This window comes from Rhinolophus ferrumequinum, chromosome 12, assembly GCF_004115265.2.
Source record: "Rhinolophus ferrumequinum isolate MPI-CBG mRhiFer1 chromosome 12, mRhiFer1_v1.p, whole genome shotgun sequence".
Classification (NCBI taxonomy): Eukaryota; Metazoa; Chordata; class Mammalia; order Chiroptera; family Rhinolophidae; genus Rhinolophus; species Rhinolophus ferrumequinum.
In genome coordinates, this window is record NC_046295.1 from 76,717,486 (window position 1) to 76,744,164 (window position 26,679).

The window sequence follows — 26,679 nt, forward strand, 5'->3', positions numbered from 1 at the left end:
CAAGACAGATAGTGATTCTCGGTGCCTGCAGTTCCAGGCGGAATCACTGCAGCCGTCACAGAGGCTGTATCAGGAGAAGGACAGCGCTTTGCGGAGAAACAGGTAGACAGAGGCTGGCAGACCATTGGACCACTAGCAGAGGAGCTGTGCTGCCGAGGGTGCCGTGCAAGGGCAGCGGGTTTTGTTTTGTTTTGTTTCTTTAGCAAATGTAAAATGCCTCCCAAATGGCTGCATGATAGTATCACTCATTGTCTTGTATAAAAACGGCCCTCATTCTTGAGTCCTTTCTTTTAAAAATGTCTTCTTTCCAATCGTGGTGCTTTCTGTCCTGGAAGATTAATTACCATTTCACCACTTTTTGTCTTTGTTCGGTCTTTTTGCTGAACACGTTAATGTAACTAAATAGTATTTACTACTATAAGCTATTGATTTTAAGAAGATATAAATTGTTTTGGTTTCCTTTTTTGGTTGATGTTTTTATTTGCACATGTTTGGTCATTTCCCAGCTCCTTTTATCCAAGGAACATTGTGTTATAGGCAACCTCAGCAAGAAGAAAATGGCTCCTTTGGAACTGAGGTGCAGTGACTAAAGTAGGACTGGGAAACCCTATTTCTGATCTCTTTTTGTCCCCAGTTTAAAATTTCCTTTCTACTAATCAAAGTTCCAAGGTCCATGAGGCGTTGCTTTAGAGACTTTCTAGCTCCTTAACTTTTTGGTTCTAAACCTTTTGAAACAGAATGTGGAAAATTAGATTGAAAATGAGGATTTCTTGTGAAAGAGAAAGTGAATGGTCATTTCTGTAACCGTCTTCAGCATCTTTATGGGTCTGGGCTTAGGATTTGGTTTCTCGGATATCAGGCACTCCTCTCAGATCCTGGCAGCAGCCCAGGGTTTGGATGTCATAATATTGGACATCTGAGTCTTACACAACCTCTGGGTGTGCTTACAAGGGCGTGGAATCAAGTCACTGTTCCCCCATCTCTGCACGGCCTAAAGCTTGTGACCACCCCAAGCACCCGGCCTCCTCCCTCCTCTCTCATCCCCACCACCCCCAATTGAAGCTAAACAGGACCATCCCCAGATTTACCAGCTGTCATCGAACACTTAGAGGGCGCCCTGCCCTGTTCCTGCCCTGACGATATGTGGTCTCTCTTGGTCACTCTCACTTCCACAAAGTATAATTTCAATACAATTCATAGGAAATTATAATTTTAGATAACTGCTATTTTATAGGGTAAGTCCGGGTACCTGTCTTCAGATGAAGATGGCCTGGGGCAGTTCTGTCTTAAGCAAAACTGCTTTTTTTTTCCCAATTAAAGTTTATTGGGGTGACAATTGTTAGTAAAGTTACATAGATTTCAGGTGTACGATTCTGTATTACATCATCTATAAATCCCATTGTGTGTTCACCACCCAGAGTCAGTTCTCCTTCCGTCACCATATATTTGATCCCCTTTACCCTCATCTCCCACCCCTGCATTATTTTTTTGAGTTTGAAGTTTTCATCTAAAATTCTCTGATGATCTTTTAAAAACGGCTTTCTTGAGATATGAATCACATACCTTACCAATCACCATTTAAAGTGTACAGTTTGCTGGGTTTTGTGTACTCACAGAAGCACGCAGGCATCATCACAGTTTTAGAATCCTGTCATTACCCCAAAAAGAAACTCTGTACTTCTTAGATATCACCCCAACTTCCCTATCCCCCCTGCCCTAGGCAACTACTAATTTACTTTCTATCTCTATGGATTGGCCTGTTCTGGACATTTCCTGTAAATGGACTCACACAAATGTGGTTCTTTGTGATTGGCTTCTTAGACTTAGCATGTTTTAAAGGTTCATTCGTGTTGTAGCATGTATCAGTACTTCATTCCTTTTTATGGCTGAATAATATTCCACTGTATGGATAGACTTCATTTATCCATCCATCGGTTGAAGGCCACTTGGGTTGGTTCTACTTTTTTTTAAAAAAAGATTTTATTGGGGAAGGGGAACAGGACTTTATTGGGGAACGGTGTGTACTTCCAGGACTTTTTTCCAAGTCAAGTTGTTGTCCTTTCAGTCTTAGTTGTGGAGGGCGCAGCTCAGCTCCAGGTCCAGTTGCCGTTGCAAGTTGCAGGGGGCGCAGCCCACCATCCCTTGGGGGAGTTGAACAGGCAACCTTGTGGTTGAGAGCCCACTGAGCCATGTGGGAATCGAACTGGCAGCCTTCGGAATTAGGAGCGTGGAGCTCCAACCGCCTGAGCCACTGGGCCGGCCCAGGGTTCGTTCTACTTTTTAGCTATTATGAACAATGCTGCTGTGAACATGCATTTATAAGTTTGTGTAGATGTATGTTTTCATTTCTCTTAGGTATATACCTAGGAGTGGAATTGTTGAATCTTACGCTAACCCTACATTCAGCCATTTGAGGAGCTGCCAGGCTGGTTTCCAAGGAGGCTGCACCATTTCACATTCCCACCAGCAGCGCATCAGGGTCTGAATGACTTTTTATCTTATGCTGTGGGTATAATGTCTTGTTTCTTCAACTGGACTACAAGTTCCTTGAAGTCAAGAAATTGCTTTATACTTTTTGGGGAAGTTGTCCTCCATAGATTTCATTTAGTTTTGTGCATTTTATTGTGCAATAGCTAGATACTTCGCTTCCTGGGGCCTCAGTTTCTTCCTTTTAAAAAGGAGTTGATTATAATCCTTTCCGAGGGTCGCTGTAAGCTTTACATGAGATGGTACATGTAAAACGTATAGGACAACATACTCCACATGGTAAGTCTTCAATAAATGTTAGATACTACTGTTGGGGGTGACTTTTTTCTTATTGCAACTGAATTATTGACTGAGTTTTTTCTTTAATGTGAACTTTTAAAAGAATTGTGGCTAAGGTTGTGATATCTCAATTAGACACTGGTTAAAAAATTAGTATATCGAGAAATGGTAAGATGGCAGAAACTTTGGAGCTGAGCGTTTGTATCTATATACTCACATAATATCACACTCCTCACGGAATTTGAGTGAGGAGAGTTAAGGGAAAAACTTTTCTGGATCTTTCTGGCTTGCAAACTTGTATTGGCTAGAATAGCTATAGTTTGCCTTTCACGTTCCTGAAGGAAAAAGAGATTTCTCTCCCAGCAGTCCGTGTGAAAGAGTTTCTGAGACTTTTTTTCCAAGCAGTGGTCTTTGAACTGGGAGTTGGGAATCCAGGGGTGTCAGGAGAGTGGTGGTCGCAAGGGGCTGTGTGGTGGTTGCCAGAGCCGCTGGTGGAATCACCTCACCCAGCCATGCCGGGAGCACAGCTGCTCGTTTCCCTCCCAGCAAGCACTGCTCACTTGTGTCACTCAGGTTCATTCATTCTGCAGGCATTGGCTAAGTCATTATTTTATGCCAGATATCAGAGGTGGGCTGGGTGAGAGCGCAGGGATGGGGAGGGAGCTGTCATGTTGAAGAGGAATGAGTGGCGCTTAGTGTACAAAGAGCAGAGCGCAGCGAGTGACATCCGCAGTCCTTCCTCAGCGAGCAGTTTCTGCTTTAAAGACTAAGTGAGACGCCGGGCGACCTGAGTGCGTCCTGGGCCTTCCTCTCCCTCACTGAGCTCAGCATGTGTCCCCATACCTGCAGTCTCCATTCGTAGCCTGTCCCATCCTCGGGGACTTTGCACCTGCTCTCCCTGTACCTGGGAACTTCCCCCAGCTCTTCACGGGGTTGGTTCCTTCTGCTACCTCCTCAGAGCAGCCCAGCCCCCGTCACACTCCAGTTCATTAACCTTTTTCGTTTCCTTTGAGCACTTACTCTCTAGAATGATCTTGTTTATTTCCAGTTTATTGACTGTCTCCCTTCCACGTCAGGTATAAAACCTTGCGAGCAGGAGTCTTGTGTAGTTTCATGGCCTTTCCGATGCCTGGAAGGATGTCTGGCCCATAGCAAGTGTGCAATAAATTATCATTGTTGAATGAATGAAAGAAGTGTACGCAGGGAAACAAACTGGAAAACAGGAGACATCTCATAAATTCCATGGAGGAGCAATAAGAAACCAGTTGGAAATCGTTGGATTCTTCCTTATTAGGAAGGTCAAATACCATTTAAAATAGACGATGATGATGCTGGTGACAGCCAAGAGTCTTAAGTATCATTCTAAGCACTGAATTAGTGCTTTACACACATTACTCATTTAATCCTCACAAAAGCTATGAGGCATGTGTGGTTGTTCCCATTTTATAGATGGGGAAACTGACACCGAGAGGTGTAATAACTTGCCCAAAGTCACAGCTAGTAAATAGAAGGGCAGAGATCTGAACCTTAACCATATGGTTCCAAACCCATCTGAATCACTTTGCTGTGCTGTATCAAGGTGACCATTGCAGTATAACAGAGAAAAGGACACTTGGGTTCAATTTCAGAGTCTAGTCCATGCTAGTGCCTGAGGGACAGTATGTGTGTGTAGTGGGAAAAGCATTTGGACAGGGATCCAGAGACCCGTTTCTGCTCTCTGGACTGACCAGTTAGAGGCCTTGCCCACTCCAGATGGCTGTGTTTTGCAGGGAGTATCTTAATTCTGAAACAAGGAACTTAGACTCTGGCCTTAGATGAGCTCTAAAGTTCTGTCCAATATACGTTCTTAAGCACCAAAGAAGTAGACTCATTGAAAGTTCCTTTACCTCCCCAGGCCTCAATGCACTTGCGTTCTCTCACACACTTGTATATGCCCAGAAAAGGACCTGCAAGGATGCCCTCTGAACTGGCAGTGCTCGGTTCCCTCAGGAGTGGGTTGGAGGGAGGGAAATTGAGAGTACTTGGAAGGCTTGTTTTCACATGTTTGAACCATTCCCCAATCTTGTTTACTACCGTGTTTCCCCAAAAATAAGACCTAGCTGGACCATCAGCTCTAATGGGTCTTTTGGAACAAAAATTAATATAAGACCTGGTCTTATTTTAACATAAGACCGGCTCTTATATAATATAAGACTTGGTGTAATATACAATAATATAATACTGGGTCTGATATTAATTTTTGCTCCAAAGACGCATTAGAGCTGATGGTCCAGCTAGGTCTTATTTTTGGGGAAACACGGTATTATTACCTTATTCCACCTGGGATGATGCATTTGTTTAGCAAGGAGACTCATCAGCCCAGAGCGTAACATTCAGAGATGTGGCTGCTGTCTTCAGATATGGAAAGTGCTGTCAAGGAAAGAGAAACAGGCTTCTGGGCGGGGGGGGGGGGGGGGGGGGGGGGGGGGGGGGCAGAGCAGAATTACCAGGAATGGGTAGAATGGACGGGGGTGGGGTCCCAGCTCAGTACATGCTGGTAACCAGTGGCGTGGTCTTCCTAGAAACTGGATACTGTTGCCATGTCAAATTCCTCTTGGTTTTTATGGAGTTATTTTGTTTCTGCCGCCTGTCTAAATGTTTTAATGTTTCTAATAGTTTTTCAGTTGAGTCCCATTTCTGCAGGCAGATATTCTGCATCTTTCTTACCAATATTACACCTCATTTTGTTTTCTTGTCTTAATGAATTTTCAGAACAATGTTAAGTAACAGCAGATTAAAAATCTAGTCCTGTGTGCCTGTGTTGTGACATCAAATGTTTTACTTTCCCTGGGCCCCACTTGTGCTTCAGCATTAATGCATCTCTTCCTAGGTAACCAGAGGACAGCCTCTGTCCCCTCAGCAAGGGATAAGGATTCTCATGTTCAATTTTATATTTTGCATTTGAGATTTATGTGCACTGACGCTTTGGTGCCACTATTCCAAAATGTCGTATTTGCATGTGTATTGTGGGTCAGAGTTTTAAAAGTTTTTTGTGAAATACCCAGAGTTTGCTATCTAAATATTTTGTGATTCTTTTAAAGCTGTATTTTTAATATGTATGTTCTTTCAATAGGATTTTTGTATTATAAGGAAAATTCTGATTGATGGAAGTAATGTGTCATAATCTCCTTATTTCCTTGTCTGTATGAATAACATATTTTTATAGTGACATCACAATCAGTACCTTTTGTTGAATGCCTCATATGTGCCAGGCACCGTACTAGGCATTTTATCTCATGAATCTTCACAACAGGTCATTAAAGTATTATCATTTTAATTTTGCAGATGGGAAAATGGAAGCTTAAAACATTTTAAACTTGCTCAAGGTCACACAGCAAGCAAATGCCTGAATCTGGATTTTCCCTAATCTGTCTAACTTTAGTGCTTCTCTTGGCATTTTTTCTTAATTTTGAGGGGTGGGGACAACCTTTGTCTGAGTGACTAGCATTTATCCTCACACCACTGAGGTTTATTCAAGAGGTGTATTCTTTTAGAACGGCCACTATCAAGCCGGAATAACTCTGGAAATTCTCTGTACTTTGGAGTAGTAAAAGAGGAGGGCCGTTGTGGCCCAAATTCAGACTCCCTGAAAGCCCTCAGCAGAATAGGGGCACTTCTCCTCACAGCCTGGAGACGTCCGACTCCCTGATGCATCCGTCCAGGGCAGTGTGGAGTTGGGGCTGCAGGGCGTGGACCTTTAACTCCCCCGTGGTTTTGAGCACTTGGGTGACACATTTCTCCCAAGCTGCCAGTGCACCTGCTATTAGTCATTAGCTACTTCAGGTTTTGCCACACCCTGGGCTCAGGTGTCCTGACACATGTCACTGTGGAGGGCGGTCATGTGCCAGGGCTGTAAGGACAGCGCGTCACGAGGTGGGCGTGAGGTTCACAGCTGTCCCTAGAGCCTGCGCTTTGGGACTCCAGTTGGTATCTCAGGTATACCTGAAGGCCCAGATAATCTTAGACCACCTGCTGTTTTTCTCAGGCCCGGTAGGTATTCGTTGAGTTTGGGAGTTACCCAGGACCTAAAGGATATAGTTGAGAAGGAACTCACCCCTTCGGCTCCCAGGGAAACAGCCCCCCAGGGCCATGGCCCTCTTGGTTAGGGAGAAGCGGCAGCTCCCTGGTCTCTCGTCCCATCTGCATAGACAGTGAGTGGGGGAACGATGTTTTGGCTGTAGATACGCATGATTTGGCATGAGAAGTAAGACCTGCTGGCTGGACCAGCCTTGGAAGGCTTCGTTCTTTCTTTTCACACAAAAAAACTGGTAAGGGAGATGGAATGTGATTGCCAGGGATTATTTGTGAGGAAGTAGCCCAAGCAACTGGATTCTTAATGCTAACCTGGGCTCTAATCCTTGTTTCCTTTTTGGTATTGGATCAGAAACACGTAGGGCAGGATTAGAATTGGCTGTTAATCCCATGACCAACACATGCCCCGATTCGGAGCAGGGCTAACGCGGTAGGAAGGGTGGGAGCTGCCGCCGTCACTCCCGGTTTCTGATTTTTCAGTTCTACCTGTCTCTTCCCCTAGCAAACGATGACTTGAATTTAAAGTCAGTGAATTAATTTTGGGCAGTAACGAGAGAGAGAGAGAGAGAGAGAGGGAGAAAATGTTCATCCCCAGTAATGCAACAAATATTCAAATAAAGATAATGAAATACATTGTTTTCCACTGACACATTAGTAAAGGTTAAAATAAACCTCAAGGTATTATCAGTTAGTGTGTTAATTTGGAGAGTCATGCAAAGTAGCGGTGAGGGTGGAAATTGTGCTTTTGGAAAATAATTCAGCAGAATTCATCAAGAGCCCAGAACATTTATACTCTCGACCCATTCGTTCCACACCCAGAAAGCTCTCCTAACAATTTGTGTGAAGAAAAGCCCTGGTACAAAGATGTTCACTGATGTTTCTTTTAAGAGCCTTTTTCCTATTACAACAAATAATATGTACGCAATCCAGAAAGCTTGGGAGAACATATGAAGACGCAAATTAGCAAGCAGAGATTAATCATCATTTTACTGCACAGAAACAACATTTTGGTATACTATTGGTTTTTAATTGTCCCCATGCACATATACTTTTTAAACAATAGTTGTAATGTGCCTTTCTTTCCCCTTAACCATATATTTTGAGCGTTTTCTCACTGTGTTGTACTCACCTGGGGAAACTCTAACCCTACTTGAAACCAATTCTTCTTTCCTTCCTGGCTTGTACCTGGACAGCTGAACATTGTTTGGGAAAAAAAATCACACAATTGAGCTGCCTGGTTTCACTTTAAATTCATGGTCATGAACCTCAGATTAGCCCTTAGTACTGTCCAGAAATGCTAAGACATCTCCATGGTAAATTTACTTTCCCAATCTGGGAAGATACTCAATCCCTTCTTTCTTCAGACTTTCCATATACAACACCACTCTGCCCACCCTTAGCCAGGGACCTCGTCTCCAACAAGGAAACTCCTCACCTCTGCCACCAAGTCTGCCAGCCCACCAATCACCTCCTCCCTCCTTCCCACTGTGTGCCATGTGGTACCCTGCTGCTGTTCTTTCCTGGTGCTTAATACAGTGACTGGCAAACAGAGGTTACTCAACAAATGCTATTGAATGAAAGAATGAATAAATGAATATACAGTTTCCCATATCATTATTTCTAATGAGTACATTGTATTCCATTGCGCAAATGTAACCTAATTTACTTACCCTGCTCTATTAGTGGATACATTTGTTCCTACATTTTCACCACGCTAAAACATGGGAAATAATCTAAATGGCTATTGAGACGATTGTTGACTAACTATGGACTATTTTGCAGGCATTTAAAATCCTAGGAAGCATTTTTATTAACCTGGGGGAATGAGTTTGTTACCAAAAATAGCATAATACAAAATTACATATATATATATCTATATATATATATATATATAACATCATCTTAACTATAAAATTGCGTAGAAAAAGCTAGTAGGAAATAACTAACTTGTTGATTAAGCATGTCAAGTTGGCAGGATGACAGATGATTTTTCTTTTTGATTTTTTAAAAAGTACACAAGTAATACATGGTATTTTCCTCTTTATACTTTTCTGTGTTTCCCAGGTTTACTGCAGTGAGTGTGTTTTTTATAATTAGGAATACAGTTTTTAAACATTTTAGAACATTTATGACACATCAGATTATTGAAGATAGTCAAACATCAGATTATTGAAGATAGTCAAAAGCAGAATTAGGAACCACTGTGCTCTAGAGAATGACTTACGTGTTTGAAACATACTTGCTGAAGACAACTATTAGCCTTTGAGTCATTCCAGGCCTGTTTATTACCTGGGTTTAGAAAGAGTGGCAAGAATGTGTTTCCTAGGAAACCTGCATGGCTGGGTACACTTGTGTATGGAGGGGGCATTGTAGAGACTGGGGCTTACCAAAATGATGATTTTGGGCTGAGGACACCTCACAGATATTCTTAGGGTTGGAAAGACTTCACAACCGCTCTTCCCATATATTGTTGGAGCTTCGGGGGCTGGGGGGGGGGCACGTGTGGCCTGTGGTATCGTCACAGCCTTTTACTCACTTGATTTAAGGCAGTGGTTCTCACACTCAAGACCTTTCTGGGAGTCCGTGAGGTCAGAACTATCTTCATTAATAAGGTTAAGAAGCTGTTACTTACTTTTTACACTCTTATTCTCTCACAAGTGCACAGTGGAGTTTTGCAGATGTTCTGTGATTTACAACAGATTGTGGAAGCAGATAGGAGAATCCAGCTGTCTATGAAACCAGACATTTAAAGAGAGTTGCAAAAATGTAAATTAAAATTAAAAAGCCAATATTCTCACTAAAATCTTTTTCTTGTTAAAATATAGTTATTTCAGTAAAATACTATTTATGTTAACATATGTAATGGGTTTATTTTAATGAATTAATATTTTGAAAAGTTTCTCCGTTTTATTCTTTCTACTATGGGAAGTATCAATAGATATTTATCCACGTAAACAAACACACTTTGGGGCCTTCCATTTTTAGGAGTGTAGAGGAGTCCTGAGGCCAAAAAGTTAGAAAACCACCGAATTAAGGAAACAGGAAGAGAACTCTCTTTATGGTGGATGGATTATGGCTCAGTAAACAGGTTGGCTGAACAAAGAGAACAAAGCCTATGGGGGGCGGGGAGGAATGACCTAGTCTAATAGGCAGGCGTTGGAAGTGCTTGACATTACGTTAAATTGTCCCTTTTTCCTCCTTCTTTCCCTCCCTCGCTCCCTCTCTCTCTCCCTCCCCCCCTTTAGAGATTATGCATGATGTGATAAAGAAGGTGAAGAAGAAGGGGGAGTGGAAGGTAAGTCGAAGGGTATGATTCATGGCTTTAAAGATGAGTTCACGCAGAAGACGTAAGAGTGGGGGAGGGGCGGGAAGGACGTCTGTTGTGCTCAGAGTACAAAAAAGGGTAATGGCATCTGCCTCTCGTTTCATACAATCCCAGTTTAGAAATCTGGTCATAAAACTTATCTGAAAGATCACCTGGTGGGGCATTCTATCCGTGGAACTCTGATTCGTACAAAATCTTACCTGGAACGCATTGTACAGAGCGGAAGAAGGTGGAACTCTCCTTGCTATGCGAGAGAAAGAGGAAGCCCTTCTGGCCCCTCCAGCAGCCCTAAAGCATCTCCCTGGAGCCCACGCAGCAGTGTCCAAAGCCCTGGTCCGGTCTGCGCCGTCTGTCTGTCTGTAACTACATAAGACGAAAGAAGTTCCATGTAACTTGGAGAGCAGTGCTGGCTGTGTCACGTGTAATGTACATGAAACAAGTATTGAAGCCAATCAAACTGATTACAGCCTCGGTTCCTGGAGTGGGTGACGCGGGAGTGGGACAACATGCTGTCCTCCGTCAGTGTTTTAAGGGTCACTTGGTTGTCTGGGGCTGGGCGTCACACTGGCCAGGAGAGCACGCAGTTTTACTTGAACTTCCCTGTGTGTTATGGAAGGGTTTATTTCAACCATCCTTGCCCCCTAGTTTTCCTGCAGTCAAGAGTCCACACTCTTTCAAGTCCGTTGGGCCTGGGAGCAGCAGAGTGATTGGCCGAGCAGGATTTTGAAGCCTCACCCCTGGTCTTGTGAGATTGTTTTAGCAGGATGTCCTCCTCACCACCAGGGCGGGAGGCCACCTGGCAGGAACCCCTGTGCCCTTCTTTGTGGGCATGTGAATTTTAAACGAATCTCGAGGAAGCTGCCTCATGAAATGAAAACTGATTGGCCCTTGTACTGCAGCAAAACGCTCTCTGGCTCACCTCGTGCCTAACTTCTGGTACCTCGGTTTGTATTATTTAAAGAAGGAGATGAGAACTAGCCTCGTTTTAACTGCTGGCCGTCTCTCTCTCCCTCTGTGGGCTGAATGCAGCTAGGAAAGGTTAGCTGAAGGCGTGCAGGTGTGAAGCCTTCAGACCAGGCACATTTTTGTTCTTCCCGTCTGGACTGCAGAAGGGTTTCCTCCCAGGGGAGGCCCGTGCTGGTGACGGTGCAACCTGATGGCATTGCAGCAGAGGCCCCAGCTTCTCCACCTTCCTTGTGCGGCACCTTGTGCGGCACAAGTGGCCATTCTCCCTGTGGGAGAAAGTTACGCCCTGAGAAAATACTCTCTGGTACGGCTTTCTCTGAGTGTGGGTGCTATCAATTATTTTTGTCTTTTCTTTCTTTTTTTTATTTTGATTTTTATGAGTCATTATTTATCATGGAAAACGAAAACTTGAAATTTGGTACGTTTATAAAATTAAGTCAGTGAGAGAAAACTCTTCAAGTCCTAGAAGGTTACGGTTGGGTGTGGGAGAGCAAAGCTAGCGTGCGTTTCAGCAAACCTCGGGCCCACAGGAAATACCGGTAACTCCTGTGCGGACTTTGTGAAGCCTGCGGCTGCCGCCGCCGAGAACGTCAGAGCAGTTGCCGCGCAGGCCGTAAGCCGGCGTCTTTGCTTCCAGGTGCTGGTGGTGGATCAGCTGAGCATGCGGATGCTGTCCTCCTGCTGTAAGATGACGGACATCATGACCGAGGGGATAACAAGTGAGCACGTTCTCTCTGCCCTTGAGTGATGCTCAGGCCTCCCGTCCGTGCCGGGCACCCCTGCTCCCTAGTCATCGTTACCTCGCTTGACTTTAGATTCTTCCAACAACCTAGGTGGTAAGACTGTAAGTTCCTGAGAGAGACCCACGATTTCTTGTTCATCACTGAATCCCTAATCCAGTGCTCCATGCTCATTCAACATCTGTTAAAGGATGCCGAAAGGAAGGTTAAGTCATTAAAAAAAGGCAGGCCATTCAATAGGACAAAATGGGCAAAAGTCCTAAACAGGTACTTCACAAAGGAAGAAATCTAAATGCCCAATAAACACATGAAAAATTCCCCCCCCCCCGCGTTAGTGGTCAGGGAAATGCAGTTAAAACCAGAACGAGGTATTTCTATACACTCACCAAACTGGACTATTTAAATTCTGATAATGCCAATGACAGGGTGTAGAAAAATGGGAGCTCCTGAATGACGGCGCGTCCGTGGGTACAGCTACTTTGAAAAACACTGGGCCGTGTCTAGTCGAGGTGAAAGCACGCGTGTCCTATGAGCTGGCAAGTCTGTGGTTCGAAGTGTCCTAGACAACCTCAGACGTGTATGCCTGGGATACATGTGCAGGAATGCTCACAGGACCTTGTTCATAGTAGCTCCAAAGTGGAAACAACCAAAACGTCCATCAAGCATAGAATGAAAAAATAAGTTGTGGTAGAGTCACACGGTGGAATACTATATAGCAATGAAAATGAATGACCTCTGACTGCTCACGGTACCATGAATGAATCCAATAAACATACTGGTGAGCAAAAGAAGCAAGAGACAGAAAGGTACTTACAGTATGCTTTCATGTATGTAAAGTTCAAGTCCAGGCAGAACTAATTTGAAGTGCAGGCATCAGTGGTAAAGCCATAAAGAGAAGTGGTCGTCATCCATGTCAGGATGCTGGTTCTCTTTGGAAGGAAGGAGGAAATTGAGGAAGGAGGGGAGTGGAGGTGGGTGAGGGCGCTCACCAGCACTGGTGGGTCCGGCTCCCTGAGAGGGGTGCTGATACAGGCGCCTGTCTTACGGTTATTCACGTCTTTGTTTTATTCGCTCTTTGGAGTGTGTTCTGATTTCACAATAAATAGGTTTTTTTCAAAAAGTTAAATCACCTGCTCAAGGTCCCTAGCCAGTGTCACACCTCAGACTAGGGCTCGGACCTGGCTTCTAAGAGCTCTTATTCACGCTGTGTGCAGCTCTCGTCTCACCCGGGGCTCCTTTCAAGAGGGATCACGTATTTTAACCTTTGAAACAGCATTGATTGAAAAGCAGTCTCTTTTGAGGTATTATTTCAAACAAGGAAGTTAACCTTTGGTTTTCCCCTGAAAAAATGGTAGGTGGAACAGACCTGCAGTAACACAGTTCTCAGTTTTCTCCCCTGGAGACAACTTTATATGATATGTGGCTCACAGACTGTGGCTGGTCTTTGTCAAAATTACTACCATACCACAGTTCTAGGACGCAAAACACGGAGGGAGGAGGTTTTCATTAAGCTAAACGAATTTAATTTAAAGATTTGCTCTTTGTTCTAAGGTTATGTCTTTCCTATTATTTGGTGTTAAAATGTTTTTAAATTGTAAAATTATGGTGATAATATATTATGGATTTTCTTGATTAAATTCTATGTTATATGTATATATATGATTTTGGGGGTGCAGTCACACCTTGGATATGATTCCTTCATTTTATTTTTTATTGGGGACTATTGGGGTGCAGTGTGTTTTTCTAGGCCCCATCAGCTCCAAATCAAGTCGTTGTTTTCAATCTAGTTGTGGAGGACACAGCTCACTGTCCCATGTGGGAATCGAACCGTTGACCTGGGTTTTATGAGTCCTGCACTCTAACTAACTGAGCCAACCAGCCACCCTGATTTCTTCATTGTTAAAAGCACATTTCCAAATCTAGCTTATCAGAAGCATAGTACATAATTTTTGGTGTGACTTTTTGTCATTTAGTGATCCAAGACCAGGGTTGCCCCTATTTTGAGCTTACAAAGTTATTTTTGTCAATGATATATTTTTTTAACTATTGTTTTTCTCTGTCAAAGCAAAAAATGCACAAAATTAAGGGGAAAAAAGCCAAATGGAGCTAATGAGCTTCTGACAAAGCAACAGTGACTCCCTGCCCTACTCCCTTTTCCCCCATTGTCCAGGGCCCATCACACCTGAAATGGTCACTCTGCTTTTTCTTCTGGTTATACTTTTGATATTTCTAAATAAATACTTATACTATTATCTCTTGATTTATCAGTGTTAGACATTATCTGTTGACTTCCGTGGTCCATGAGGGTTCAGCTTTACCCTTCTGCACACAGACTCGCCCCTCCCCAAAAGGTGGCTTTTAAAAAATGTCCTTACTTGGCAAAGTTTAAAAGTTAACAACCCTGTGTTGAACCCCAAAACATTTTGGGCGGAAATATTATTGTTCTTTGAAATTCAGAAATCTACCACTATTGCTGAAGTAGATGGTTGTGAGATTTTGGGGTTAACTTGAACATTATTTGGGGTGAGAAGTCTTTGTAAATGCCACAAGGGATATTTCTAAAGTGATGGTTTTATATCCCTAAATAACCTGCAGAGGAAAAACGGCACCATAGTACTGCCCTCCATCCCAGCGGGTGACAGTACAGCGTAGGTAGCCATCGTGAGCTCTGTCAGGTGACCAGTAAGAGGACTATCGCAAAGCTCTTTCTGGGGGACGTGGCTGATGGGACCATAAAAGAAACCAGGAAACCAAAGCCCCTGGTTTGCTTTAACAAAATAGAACGTTTAGTCTCTGAACTATTGAGAGGGACTGTATTACATAGAAGGTATGTTTGGAATGTCTTCATTTAACATGCAGAGGAAAATGATAAAACTGTCCAATGGTTGATAAATAAGCCCAACACAGAAATTCTAAAGGACTAAATGGGATTATTTAGGACCGATGAGAAAAAACTGAAGAGGCCAAAGACTGTTCTTGACTGAATGAGGTAGCATTTTCCATTTTCAAATCGAGCAGATCAAGGAATGTACTTAAACCAGAATGGGAAGTGGGAGGTGTTTAGTGGGATATGGTTTCAGGCTTTCTAACATCTTCAGTGCTGTGGGACAGTGGAATGTGGTAACTCTAAGGAAGGGACAAGTGACTGCCCCCCACCTAATAAATTTGTGTCTGCGTGGGTCTGAAGGTGGCCTGTAACTATGGCTTCCGGTTTTATGATCGCCAGTTGTGTTTTCTCATTCACTGTGGGCTGCTGTTTTGTTGTCTAGTTGTGGAAGATATCAACAAGTGCAGGGAACCACTGCCCAGCCTGGAGGCTGTGTATCTCATCACTCCATCTGAGAAGGTAAATCCTCCCCCAGCAGAGCTTTGGCTGAGGTTACACGTGCTGGCTTGGTGTCTGCGTGGCACAGTGTCTACCGTTTCTAGGTTAAGCAAGCATTTAACACGCTGTTTCAGTATGCAGTCCACACGTGGGTAGGGAGGGGCGCGGTGAGGAGTGGAGAGAACAATTAGCTTTCCAAAATACCACGGCTGTCCAGAAAGCCAGCTCCAGATCATGGCTAGTTTCCCCCGTGATCTTTCTGTCTGCGTAGAAGGCCCACGTTATCCAGTCAGGGAGCCATCTTCCGAACTTTGGTGTTTTATGCTTTCAGGTTTCTTTTGTCAATATCCACTTAGATTTACCTGTCAGAATTACCAGATGAGATTTACCTGTCTTATCATGGGGCGGGGGAGGGTTCAAATCAGCATCCAGGCAAATTCCTCCTCTGGGTCTCTCAGTCCATATAAGTTCCCTCCAGTATCCACGCTTTCTTTTCACTTTTAAAAACCGGCTTACATATGAGCTTCTGCAGATGCAACGAAATTGCCAGAACGTCATCAGTGTGACTCTCCTGGAAGGCTTCTGACCAGTTTCCTCTTCTGTGGGCCTTTTCTTGAGAACCCAATTTAGGGTGGCTCCAAGGAACACTGTCATTCTGGAGTGAGCTAAGAAGGCTTTTGTTCATCTAAATACTGAAATAATCCTAATTTCAAGTCCTCGGAACTCAGTATGGCCAAAATGAGTTAGAATTATATTCAGAATCCCCCGCGATTTTGTGCAAGTGGCTTGAAAGCCCAGTCCCGATGGGGGTCCCGTTTGCATCTAGAATTGGCTTCAGTTCCCTCTGTTTCCCTCCCACAGTCTGTCCGCTCTCTCGTCAGTGACTTTAAAGACCCACCAACCGCCAAGTACCGGGCTGCGCACGTCTTCTTCACTGATTGTAAGTACGGCTCGCTGGTGCCGCCCCACTCTTCCCAGGTAGTTTTTGCGTGGCAAGGCTGAGCCCAAACCACGCCAGAGCAACAGGGAAGAAACGTGCTGTTGCCATGTGTGTCCTGATCTTTTCTTTTCAGAAGAGAAATTGCATAAGAGACAAAAATAAGCACACACAAATACAAACCTGCTAGGTCGTGCAGTCCTTCTTGACGAAAAATAGCACCTCTTAGGACTAGAGGGTTTAATGCTGAGAAGAATTGGTGTTTCACGGTATAGACTTCCAGATACTATTGTAAACTGTGGTGTATGTCATCTGTTTTTCCACCGCAAAGATATTCCAGGCGATGATCTTGGTCTCAGACAGGACGGCATCATTGTCCTAGAATCCGTTTTGTTTTGTGGAGGTTGTGTGCGTGGAGCCGACCTAGTACCCAGCATCTCGATCCATCTTTGTTGGTAGCAAAGCGAGATGAGTAGGGCTGGATAGCCAAAGAGCGGACAATAATAACAGTTTCCCCAGTGTTCCTCTCTAGGAAAAACCCACAGAATCCACCACTGAGAAAAAGGGGAAAGAAAAATTATTCTTGCAAAGAATAATTTTATACTGTTAGGATGTGGGAGATAAAGAAAGCAGGTAGATGGCATTAGTAATAATAAACCAATAACACATTTCTGGGACCCTGCAGCCATGTGTTTGGCTCAGGAGAGTCAGTAGAAATTATGGTTCCCCACCAACTGGGTCTTCTGAGCAGCTGAGCTCCTTAGAGGGTCTGGGGGAAATGCCTGTATCACATTTCTCAAGGATTTTATTTTTCTTTACTTACTTTATTTTTCATAAGCATGTCAGATGTGTGGTGCTTGTTTAGATTACAGGCCTTTTCCTTCTCCTTTCTTAATTTCTTACAGTTTTTTTTCCCCTTCCTCTCTTTGATGTCAGAAAATAGTTTTTATTAGCTCCCAATCTCAGTCTTGACTGCCAGTTGTGTCTCTGTTCTATGTTGAGGGCCTTGTAGGTGGGTTTATGTTCCTTTTATACCCTAGAGGTAGTGGATGTTTTAGAGTGGGATGAACTTTCTATTTGCCTTTTTAAGATGCTAACAAATAAGGAATCCACTGGACACGTGTGCCTGTTGAAATGAACCCGCAAATGGATGGGAAAACCTGCTGTCTTTTGTCATTCTCACAGCTTGTCCAGATGCCCTGTTTAACGAGCTCGTAAAGTCTCGAGCAGCCAAAGTCATCAAAACTCTGACGGAAATCAACATTGCATTTCTCCCCTATGAATCCCAGGTGAGGCCGAGTAGGGCGTGCATGGGGACTCTGCATCCTTATTGTGTCAGGAGCTCTGGCAGGTTCTGAGTAGGTGGGGGAGGGGTGAAATCCCCCGCAGGGGGCGAGACTGTGGGCGAGGGAATGAGGTGCCGTAAGAGGACACATATGTCATGGAAAGAGGCAGTCTTCCTTAGGGGTCTGCCTGGCCCTCATCTTACTCTCCAGTTATTTCTGACTTTTTTTCAGCCATTGTGCCTTTCTTTGCGTGCATGTGTCTTTGCTCACAGTGTTCATTCCGATTGGCTGGTTCCTGAATAACCAAAAGGTAGCCAATCCAGAAGGAGTGCGGAAGGAGAGATGGGAAGGGATCAGACAACACCCATCTGCTGCGAAGGAGACTGTTTTTATGTAGCGATAACCTCAGCCTGTCATGTGCTGAGAGAACAGATGGCAGCCTTCGTCATTAGCCATTAACGCTTCACATGCCAAATGCTGTGGCAGCAAACCTCTCCCCTGGGAAAAAAAACCAAAACAGTTGTTAAGCCAGTAAAGGTGAAGATTTGTGAGAGCATGTACAAAATTTCCATCTTAGTATTTTAAGATTTGTTAAAATCTTAAAAGTCTTCTAACAAACAAAGGAATAAGAGTAACAGGACTTTTATGCATTTTTGTCAAGATAAAAAATGATTGTGGCGTGTTGGATCTTTATAGATCAGTTTCAGACACCAGAGAGTAATCTATTCTTAGGTAAAGAAGAATGGAAAAAATGCAGTGTAAATATTTAAAAACAATCTCACTTGGCCTAAAGCCTGCTCCCCGCCTGAGGGCAGGAAATTTTTTTTTTCTCTGTGGGAGCCCCGTCACCTCCTGGATTGAATAAAGTCCATCTTTAGTGTGTTCAACTATGTTATATTTCACATATTTTTAAAAAAGTAATAAACTTTTTTTAAAAAAAGGCTCAGGTTTTCTAGAAGATCAAGGTAGTTTACATAAATGAGATCTGAGAGAATACTGATTGCTGGTAGGCTAGGTAGTTTAAGAGGAAATTTTAAACTTCCAGAACTCTCCAAAGAAAAAATACTTTGAACATACTTTTGAGAGTAGGAAATTATTAAATCAAAAAGCTCCATTATTTGCCCACAGCCACAGCACAGTTTCTAGCTCGTCCCTTGTATATTTACACTGATAATGGCCCGTGATGTCTGCATTAACTTCCTCTCCTGCTCTCCTTCTGGTCTCCTCATTGTTCATGGACACTCGGCACTCGCAGGCCTCAGGGCCCTGGCACTAGCCAGTCCCTCCATGGGGAAGTCCCCCTGCTGGTGACAAACTCCTCACCTCCTTCCAGCCCTTGCTCGAATGGTCCAGTGTCACCTTCTCAAGGAAGCCTTATCCTCCCTGGCCAGCCCTCCTCCTGGGTATTCTTTCCCTGCTTCATTATTTTCTCAGACACTTACTAATTTCTCACATACCATAAAATTTACTTTTCATTACGCTTACTATTTATTGTGTGCCTTCCTTTCACACTCTTCGAGGACGGTCATGCTTTGGTCACTCATAGTTCCCAAGTGTGTAGCACAATGTCTGGCACAGCGGACACCCAAAACATGTGCAGAGTAAACGTGTTCTGTAGACTCGCTTCAGGGCTGAAGAAAATTCTGACAGTTCGCCATTCCTGGATGCAAACACTATGTGGATTTTCTCCCTCCTCCTCAGGTGTATTCCCTGGACTCTGCTGACTCTTTCCAAAGCTTCTACAGTCCCCACAAGGCTCAGATGAAGAATCCTATACTGGAGCGCCTGGCAGAGCAGATCGCAACTCTGTGTGCCACCCTGAAAGAGTACCCAGCTGTGCGGTACCGGGGGTAAGGCAGCTCCGGGCCCCCGCGTGAGGAACTGTCCCCGACGGGTCCTCTGGCCTTAAAGTCCTCTGACAGTTGTCTCAAGAGGGTCAAGACTTGAGTATCACATTGATAATTATTCTTCCAGTGGTTTTGTTATTTTCTAAATTTTATCGTGAAATATACACACAGAAAGGAGTGTGAAATAGGTATATCAGTTATTGAATAATTAAAATGTGAATCCCTATGTTACTGCAACCCAGGTTTGCTACAGTTGTTTTTTTTTTTTTAATCTCTTTCTAACCTTTAAAAAAGCATCATCTTTACAGAAGATGTTTCAAAGTAAGATAAAATACAAAGAGACTAATTCTCTATAGGACACATTCTTCAGATTTTATAGTCATTCCCTTAGCACTTATCTGCTGTGTGTTAAATGCTGGGTACACAACCTGGGGACACGGTCCCTGCCCTTAGAAGGGCCTGACCTAGGAGGGCAGGTAAGACACCTGCATGTGTGTGCGTAAGCGGTGCACACCTGTAGTGAGGCCCTGCGACACGACTGCCTGCGGACAGGAGAGCCCAGGGCCTGGGCATCCAGGGCAGGGAGAGGACCCTTCAAGCTGAGACGCTCAAGAACGGCTTCAGACGAGAAGTGGCCTTGGAACTAGGTCTTGAAGGACAGGTTTGGATTTCACTAGGCCGATGAGGCGCAGCGGGCATTTTGTGTGAACAGTTGGCTCTTCTGTTGGTATGAACAGAAGTGTGGAGTTGGGAAAACAGAGGGCAAGCCTGAGGAGGCTTGGCAGCCTGGCGCAGTGTATGTGTAGGACAATGGAGCGAGACGAGGCCATTTCTCGGGGCCTCAAATGCCAGCTGTGGGATCCTGTCCATCAGTGGCTGTCACTGGGAAACCTTTGGAGGGTTGACGGGAGTGAACACAGTGCTGTGAGAGCGTGAAGATGGAGTGTGAGCAGGAGTCAGGCGAGGAGAAACCGGAAGCGGGGGTGTCCCCTGCCAGAGGAGCTGCGGGCCTGAACTTGGAGTGCTGTGGAGCCATGTCCCACCCGTCTTTATTGCCTCATTGTCTGCTGGCCGTGCCTTCCCAGTCTGCTCCAGAACCTGGCTTTGCTCTATTATCGGTGTTCACTGACAAAAAGCCTGGCGGAAGTTAAGAAATGGGGGCCTACGCCCTGTGTCCCACAGAGTACTGGGAGGACTGGAGTTCATTCCTGGGAGTCACGGGGCTGGGTACAGAGCTGCTTAGTGCTGACGGCAGGTGGCAGGCAGCAGCCACACCCTACATACCATTGGGTGGGGCCCCAGGATATACTGTCTGGCTTACCCAAGGGGAAAGCTTTAGCCTAAGACTCTAGCTGCTCTGCCCACAGAAATCTTACTTGCCATCAAAACAAAACAAGACCCAAGGGAATTTGAATTGAGGGAAGTGAGAAGCAGGTGGGTCAGGCTCAGGTGGCCTGATCGTGGGAAAAGAATGGATGATAGGACCCTCTGCTGATGTGTGGTGGTTTATCTGACGCTGCTTAGAGAGACTACCTCTTTCTATTAGATTAAAAAAACAAACAAAAAGGAACTAGAAAATTACTTATGTTCCAGGCACTGAGCTAAGTATTTTATTGTTTTAATTACGCACACTATATATGCCTCTGCTCTTATTGTAAAGGACAGTGCAGAAGCTCCCGTCGCCCTTGACCCTCACCACGCTGGCCTGCCTTCCTCCCCGAAGGCAGTCAGCGCCATTGTTTGGGTGCTCACCACGCTGGCCTGCCTTCCTCCCCGAAGGCAGTCAGCGCCATTGTTTGGGTGCAGGGGCCGGTCACCTGTGTCACTTCTCCTTTGTCAGGGAATACAAGGACAATGCTTTGCTGGCTCAGCTAATCCAGGACAAACTCGACGCCTACAAAGCCGATGACCCAACCATGGGGGAGGTAAGTCCTGGGGAGAGCTCAGTTGCTCACAGCGCGTACGTGAGTGCCGCTGTTCCTGCACGTGGCCTCCAGTGAAGTGCTCAGGCCCTTGGGCGGGCTGATTCACGTTCTGTTCAGTGGAGCTATGGTGACCAACTTGTTTCTGTTCGCCAGGACTTCCCCAGTTTGGGCACTGAAAGCCCTCCATCCGGGGAACCCCCTCAGTAGTACAATACCAACCCAGAAAATTGACATTGGTACAATCTCCAGACCTTGTTCAGATTTCAGTAGTGTGTACATGTACTCGTGTGTGTGTGTGTGTGTGTGTGTGTGTGTGTTCCATTTAATTTTATCACGTGTAGATTCACGTAACCCCCACTGCAGTCCAGACACAGTTCCTCATTATCTTGGTTTTAAAACTGAAAGTCCCAGGCAGACAGGATGGTGGGTCACCTGTTTGTAGCTGAACCCAGGCGGTGCTGTGCTTCCTGAGCTCACTCTGGACCCCAGCCGCAATTTGGGGTCTGCTTCAAAGGACTCTTACTCATTATCAAGTAGACACATTGCATTCTCACATGTTTACTTGTGTTCTTGTCAAGGAGTAAATGAACTATGTTCAGTGCCGTTTTAGTAGGTTTTCCCGCCGAGTTCACTTCCTGCTGCCCCCTTTTACAGGAGGGCCTGCGCTAGTTGGAGAAGCTGGAGTTGGGGGGGGGGTGGCTTGTGAAAGCTCCCTGTGTCCTTCCTGCCAGGGCCCGGACAAGGCTCGCTCGCAGCTCCTGATCCTGGACCGTGGATTCGATCCCTGTTCCCCAGTACTGCATGAACTGACTTTTCAGGCCATGAGTTACGATCTGCTGCCTATTGAGAATGACGTATACAAGTAAGTGCACACCCCCCAGAGGGACTGCAGCTTTGCAAACAAACCAGAAACACCTCTAACTTTAAAAAGAGGACGTCATGAATCCTAGGAAAAGCAAGTGCATTGATATCTGCAATCTTTTCTGTGAGTTGCCAAAATCCAATGGCATTTCTAACCAGGAATTCAGGCCCCTTTAGGGGGAGAACAAGAACTTTGGATCTGCAGTTCATAGCTCACATCACCTCAGTTCATAGCCTGCTTGGATGTGTTAATATGTCAATTTGGGCTTGTGTGCATATTCTTATTCAGAGTTGAACCTTCTTAATTATTGATCATGAAATGTGACAAAATAGATCAACAGGAGTTTCTCACTAAACTCTATTTGCAGAGAAGTTGTTTTCTTCATTATAAACATTTTTCTTGGTAGCAATCATTAGAAACTTGTTTCTAAAAACTCGTTTTTCTTTTTGTGGAACACTGTTCTCATGTCATTTATTTTACAACATTGATCACGAATGAAAGTAGTGGTTTCAAAATGAAGATTCTAAAAATATGAGTGAGAATCTCTGCTCTTCTCCCTTTTGGCCCCCATGACTCTGGCCTTCCTTAGATGCTCATGATTTCACATGTGATCATATGCTGGGGGCCTGTTACTGGTAGCTGCTGGAGGCTATTTAGTCACCACGCATTTGAGGATGGTATCCAGTCCTTTCTCAGAGAGGGACAGACATGATCTTTGTCCCTTATAAGTAACTCTGAACTCACCTATACCCTGACTTCACGCCTGGACCAGGTGGCTCAGGTGGTCCTCCTGTCAGCTGACCCTGAGGATTTTAATACAGAACTTCAAGTCAGCGAACCTTGGTTAGAGCTTTGGGTCTCTCCCTGCCCAAGGAATTAGCTGTGTCAGTGCTCATACCATAGACCTGATACAGACAGTGACACATCGGGTGGTCATGGGGCTTGTGAAATCATTCATGTGGGCATTTGTCATCTGCGGACTGTGAGCTCTTGTCTATCATAAACCAGAGGGGACTGGATGAATTTTGTGGGGACATCCTTTCTCTAGGTATGAGACGAGTGGCATCGGAGAGGCACGGGTGAAGGAAGTGCTTCTGGACGAGGACGACGACCTGTGGATAACCCTACGCCACAAGCACATTGCAGAGGTGTCCCAGTAAGAGCCCCTTTCCTCTCCTCCGCTGTCCTCCAGGGCAAATGAGTCTCCCTGTCTGTGGTCTCTGAGAGGCGCATGCTCTGGGCAGCTTGGGTGGAGTTCGTCAGTGGATGAACTCCCTGCCTCAGCGAAGGCGCCAGCCAACATGCTAACCTATGAGGACAAATCCCTTCTGATCTGTGAGCTCGGGCTCCACCAACTCCAGGAAGTTACAAAATCCATCCTGTGTTGGGGGGGCTTTGAGAGTTTTTGGGAAGCATTTGTAGCGCTCTCAGCAAAATGCTTTATAAACACTAAACATGGAAAGGCAGTTCCTTCCGCTGAAAGATCCACATTCCACTTCACGCTTATTTAGCTGGTGTGTATCCCCCCCCCCCCCCCCCCCAGCAAGAACTAATAATATCTGCATATGCTGAACCTACCTGGAAATGTTCAAAATGTTTCTAATACCTAAACATTGTTATCAGACCTTTAAACAATTCTGTTTTTGCAGAAAGACACATTTTGCTACACAATTGATTCGGTGATGTCCTTAGAAATTCACGAGGAAGAGTGAGAAAATAATAGTCATGATTAGCTCAGTTATTTAGAAGTGGTCTCCAAACTTTTTGGATCACTCAAATTTAGAAAAATGTTGATTCACAGTTCCAGTATTTAAATTTATCTATGAATTCAATATATGCTTTATTGTACTAATGTGTATATTTTGCAGCCTATACAAAAACAGATTTGAAAAGGATGAAGTCAAATAAACATAAATAATGTCCTAATATCTTCTTCTCGAATCATCTCGTACACCCCACTCTGGACGTCCTGGTTTAGAATATGAGTTAGAAAAACAATGTGTCTCTTTGTCTCTCCTCTTAGAAATCACTTTCAACGCGTACCTTACTTGGCAGGAAAAGTCCCCAGTTTTGTTTTTTTTAAAGGAAGACTCTTGCATTGCTCCTGTAGCATCCATTAGAGGTGCTTGGTGTTGCTGTGAAACTTAGCTGCCTCCTTCTGTCTTCCAGGGAAGTCACCCGTTCTCTGAAAGATTTTTCTTCTAGCAAGAGAATGAACACTGGAGAGAAGGTAAACCCACACTAGCCTCCAGTGCCCTTTAAGCTGATCCCTGCTTTCTCTCTAGAAGCAGCTCCTCTGCGTAAGACTAGTGAGTTGGGGGGCGGTTGTAGTCCTCTCTTCATCTACAACCATTTTGTCTTATTTTGCATTCAAGATTGAAATCCGGAGCCCCATATGTTGATATTTGTGGGAGTTTCTTTTTGTAACACTAAAGATTCGTGTTTACTGTGTTAGATCACGATTCATTTTAAGCCCGAAGAACTGGGACATCTTTTTTAGCTTGTGGTGGAATTAGCATTCATACCCTAGCTTATCTGGGCCTCTCCTTATCCGGACTGTTTATCAGAGGTGGCGTACCCGTCTTAGTCAAGGGAAACGCAGCTCTGATTCTGTCACTCCCTTGCTTAAAACCATTTAGTGACTTCCCATTCCCTGTACAATCAAGCCCCACCTGTGGCCGTCTCACAGCACCTGGGTCGTCAGGCTCCAGGGTCTCTCTCTGGCCCTATCTCTCTCTCCACCTTCTTGTCCCCACTGCCTTGCTCCATCGGCACCCGACTTTCTTGCCTGGGCCGAGCCTTGTAAAGTCCTGGCCCTTTGGCCCAGGCGTCATTTCTGGGGGGAAACCTTCCCTGCTCCTCCCTAGACTAATGAGGTGCCTCTGCTCTGTGCACCCACATTCTGATGCCCTGGAAGAGTGCTTATCCACTTAGTGGATGGCTGCTCTGCTGGACGTGAGCTCCAGGAAGGCAGAAATTTCTTTTTTTTGTCTTGTATCTTTAGCCCTTAAAAGTATATGGCATGTGGTAGTAATTCAATAGATTTTTGTTGGAAAAATGAGTGGGATTAGGTGGGTCACAAAGTTAGAATGTAAACAGACCCTCCCCGTCAGGAGGCGGATCCCAACCTTTCCTGCCTGTTGCCTACTTGTCACCTATCTACACAACTACAGCCTTTCCTCTGGGATGAAATGTGAACTCGATGCCGAGAGCACTTGAGTAGAGTATACAGAAAGGCAGTATATAGAAGAAAAGTTGTTCTTTCCTGGCAAGAATTATGCTCTCAATAACCTTCTAGTCTAAAACATAAAGCATAATTGCTAGACTTCAGAGTTCCATTCCCACCAATCAGACAGTCATAGTATTTGGATCAGTAGTTTTTTGACCCAGAGACCTGACTGGCCGTCTAAACAGCCATGATGTTGTGTTTAACAGATTCATTTAGAGAGTTACAGAGCATGCGCTTGGGAAGTCCAGTGCGGGCTGCTGTCCTGTCCTACGCGCCCAGCCTTGCACAGCCTCTTAGATCAGGGCCATTGGAGTGAGACCATGTGCTGTCCTCTCCCTTACAGACCACCATGCGGGACCTGTCCCAGATGCTGAAGAAAATGCCCCAGTACCAGAAGGAGCTCAGCAAGGTATGGCGATCCAAAGTGGTCGATTGGAATCGTGGGTATAAATAGCTACAAAAAGACTTCTCAAAGCCCCACTACACTAAGCAATTCATTGAAATCCACAGATTTTTAGTTGTCTTCAATTTTTGTCAGACAAAAATGGAAGGCTGGGATAGAGAGCTTATTTCCTATGACGTTTTTTCCTCCTCTCCGTATATTTCTCTCTTTGTCCTTCCTATTCCTCCCCTCGTGGACCTGGCACAGGGCTGCTTGAGAGTTATCATGACATGTCAGCTGGCTTCCCCAGAGAGAGAGCTCAGGGGAAGTCACACTTCCCTCTGTGTCCTGATCTGGGATGTCACACATCACTTCCTGCACACTGTCCACGAGGAGGGTATCACGAAATCCAGCCCATGCTCCAGGAGAGGGGAACTAAGCTCCACCTCCTGGGGGAGGCGGATCAAAGAATCTGTGTACATGTTGTGAAGCCATCCTGCCACCCTACCCCCATGAAGGATCCCTCCTTCCTCTTGGCTCTTAGAATGTGGTTTGTCCCTCTCTCCTGACACAAAATTTCCTACCTTGTGGTGTTTGTGTACCGGCCTGAACACGTTTCATGTCCTTTATGAGGCTGGAGCCGCCTTGGGTGCCTAGCCCCGTGTTTATACATCGTAGGTGCTCGGTAGATGTTGTATGACTCAGTAATTCCTTGATCACAAACTTTGTCCTAGTATTCGACCCACCTGCACCTTGCTGAGGACTGCATGAAGCATTACCAAGGCACCGTGGATAAGCTCTGCCGCGTGGAGCAGGTAGGGCCTTCTCCTTCTCTTCTGGCCATGCGCATTTACCCAGCTGCATTTTAACATCTGACCTTGCACATCCTGCAGAATCATAGGAAACTGAGATGGGATAGCCTACTAGATCATGTTCCCTCACCTCTTCAGCCAGTGCCACTCCACTGTCAATGGTAGGGACGAGGCTGGTCTGGAGTGCCGTGCCGTTTGGATTGTGC

The 26,679-nt window shown here is 45.0% G+C and overlaps 1 protein-coding gene across 2 annotated transcripts in view; it reads left to right on the forward strand.

Annotated features, from left to right (window-relative positions):
* The window catches only part of STXBP1 (syntaxin binding protein 1), a 58,975-nt gene that overhangs the window by 14,803 nt on the left and 17,493 nt on the right, over window positions 1-26,679 (forward strand). For both annotated transcript variants that reach the window (XR_004424624.1, XM_033122625.1), the window contains exons 2-13: window positions 10,083-10,132; window positions 11,766-11,847; window positions 15,138-15,214; window positions 16,055-16,133; window positions 17,316-17,419; window positions 19,118-19,266; window positions 21,104-21,188; window positions 21,920-22,050; window positions 23,099-23,206; window positions 24,220-24,280; window positions 25,623-25,688; window positions 26,396-26,476. Coding sequence is in view for 1 of the 2 variants with exons in the window: in XM_033122625.1 (XP_032978516.1) it covers window positions 10,083-10,132; window positions 11,766-11,847; window positions 15,138-15,214; window positions 16,055-16,133; window positions 17,316-17,419; window positions 19,118-19,266; window positions 21,104-21,188; window positions 21,920-22,050; window positions 23,099-23,206; window positions 24,220-24,280; window positions 25,623-25,688; window positions 26,396-26,476 (1,073 nt within the window). In the remaining variant the exon portion in view is untranslated. The remainder of the gene's footprint in view (window positions 1-10,082; window positions 10,133-11,765; window positions 11,848-15,137; window positions 15,215-16,054; window positions 16,134-17,315; window positions 17,420-19,117; window positions 19,267-21,103; window positions 21,189-21,919; window positions 22,051-23,098; window positions 23,207-24,219; window positions 24,281-25,622; window positions 25,689-26,395; window positions 26,477-26,679) is intronic.